The 1876-nt window shown below is 33.7% G+C and overlaps 1 protein-coding gene across 1 annotated transcript; it reads left to right on the forward strand.

Moving 5' to 3' along the window:
• Positions 1 to 237: 237 nt before the first annotated feature.
• On the forward strand, positions 238 to 1640 carry LOC143593905 (uncharacterized). The gene is made up of 3 exons (XM_077073375.1): positions 238 to 351; positions 514 to 967; positions 1187 to 1640. The coding sequence occupies exons 1-3, from the start codon at positions 238 to 240 to the stop codon at positions 1492 to 1494; spliced, it is 876 nt and encodes a 291-aa protein (XP_076929490.1). The 3' UTR covers positions 1495 to 1640.
• Positions 1641 to 1876: the final 236 nt, after the last annotated feature.

Genomic DNA, 1876 nt, shown 5'->3' on the forward strand with positions numbered 1-1876 from the left:
AAATGACTAAACAAACCGATTCAAAGTTAAAATATATCTTTATAAGGTAACAAAATCAAACTAGTAATAAATTAACTAATTTCTTAAAACAAAATGATTTTGAAATATCCGTGCTCTAAGGGTTCACACATAAGCGTTAGTGAATAAATACCAATCAATTCTTACATCCTCCTCAACTACACACTTCATTCTTTTATTCATCTTCACCGATTCAAACCCTATTCCCCAATTTCACTCATGGATTTCAAAAGTCTTAACAGAAGAGAGCTTCAATCTCTCTGCAAAATCAACAAGATCCCCGCAAATATCACCAACGTTGCCATGGTCGATGCTCTCAAATCTCTTCACATTGTTAGCTAATTTATTATGATCGTCTTATTCTGTTATGTAAATTTTTTAGATGATATAAAGCGTGTTGTGGTTAATATACGTTACATAATTACGATCATCATTGATTTCTATGGATTTTTTGTACTTAATTGTGAAATGGTTATTTGTTTTATGCATAATTAGGTCGTAGGGATTGAAGAAATTTTAAACGCTTCACATTCCGAAGCTGCTGGATCGTCGATTAAATCGCCTGAGAATAATGAAATTACGTCACCTAGGGTTCCTCAGACTAGCATTAGAACTTCAAATTGGAAAAAGGTGAAGAATTTGGAAACTGAGTCTGTGCTTGCGACTGCGAGTAGGGCAAGTCATGGAGTAAGGAAGAAATTGACTGGAGAAGGTAAAGCGTTTATGAAAACTCCTTTAGTTTCCAACGCTAGACCAAAGAGGCCAACAACATCAATTGTAAAAAGGGAGTCTAGTGTGCAGAAAGTGTATAATACTAGAAGGTCATCAAGGTTGACTGAAAAGAAATGTGCAGAGGCATGTGTGACAGAGAGGGATATAAGTCGACCAGTGAAGATAGCTTCATTTTTGGAAGAAGTGAGTGTAACATCAAAGATTAGTGTGGAATCAGGTATGCATTTCTACAATACTAACAACTTTATATTCCTTTTGTTGACTTTCTTATTATGCTTAATCTATTTTTAAGAAAACTTACCGATGTAAGTATTAAAACAAGTAACGATTTTCTACCACAAGCTCTCATGTGTTTGCTTGTATCTTAACTGTGTTTTTGTGTTATTAACTGTTAATTTAAACTATAACTGAAGTCATCTTTTGTGAAACTATGTAGATTCTAGTTCTTTAGAGGCATCCAATGAGTCAAATACATTATTTGGAGTTACAGAATATAATGTTGAGGAAGGAAGTGTTGAAAACTATGATGAAGGCACTTCAAAGGCAAAAGTGGAAGATATACGCATTGAGTTTGAGAAACTTGATGTTGTTATTAAAGATGGAAGTGATCATAATTCAGTGATTGAAGAGGGAGATTGTTGTGGTGAAAATGTGGATTTAGAATATAAACATAAAGTTGAAAAGAGGTTCATCCTTAATGAACTGAGGCATCTGTCGAAAAAAGGGAACAAGTACACAATATAAGACCGGACTCAGAAGGCATCTCAAATTTGTGTGACGATGGGGGTTCAAAAGAGAATATCATGGTGGTTGATGAAAAAGTTGATCTATATGAAGGTTCAAATACTTGATATAAGGAACATGATGACGGCTTGCTATGTGATAAGTTTTTATTATGTGAAAACTGAAAAGGTTGTTTGTTGTGAAACTATGAACTTAGAAGAGAAATAGAAAGTTGAAGAGAAGTTTATCTTGAATGATGTTGAGACATCTAAGAAAAGAAGTGACCAAGTAGACAATATAAAGAAAGAATCAGAAGGCATTTCAAATCCATGTGAGAATGTGGATTCTGAAGAAATTATTATGGTTGTTGATGAAAAATATGATCTCCATGAAGCATTGAATG

The sequence above is a fragment of the Bidens hawaiensis genome, unplaced genomic scaffold, assembly GCF_021521415.1.
Source record: "Bidens hawaiensis isolate Kalapana, Puna unplaced genomic scaffold, B.hawaiensis_p1.1 tig00042924_1, whole genome shotgun sequence".
Classification (NCBI taxonomy): Eukaryota; Viridiplantae; Streptophyta; class Magnoliopsida; order Asterales; family Asteraceae; genus Bidens; species Bidens hawaiensis.

Coding starts and splice junctions, on each gene's coding strand:
- LOC143593905 (XM_077073375.1), top strand. CDS start 238: ATGGATTTCAAAAGTCTTAACAGAAGAGAGCTTCAATCTCTCTGCAAA. Junction 352..513: donor CTCTCAAATCTCTTCACATT/GTTAGCTAATTT, acceptor ATGCATAATTAG/GTCGTAGGGATTGAAGAAAT. Junction 968..1,186: donor AAAGATTAGTGTGGAATCAG/GTATGCATTTCT, acceptor GAAACTATGTAG/ATTCTAGTTCTTTAGAGGCA.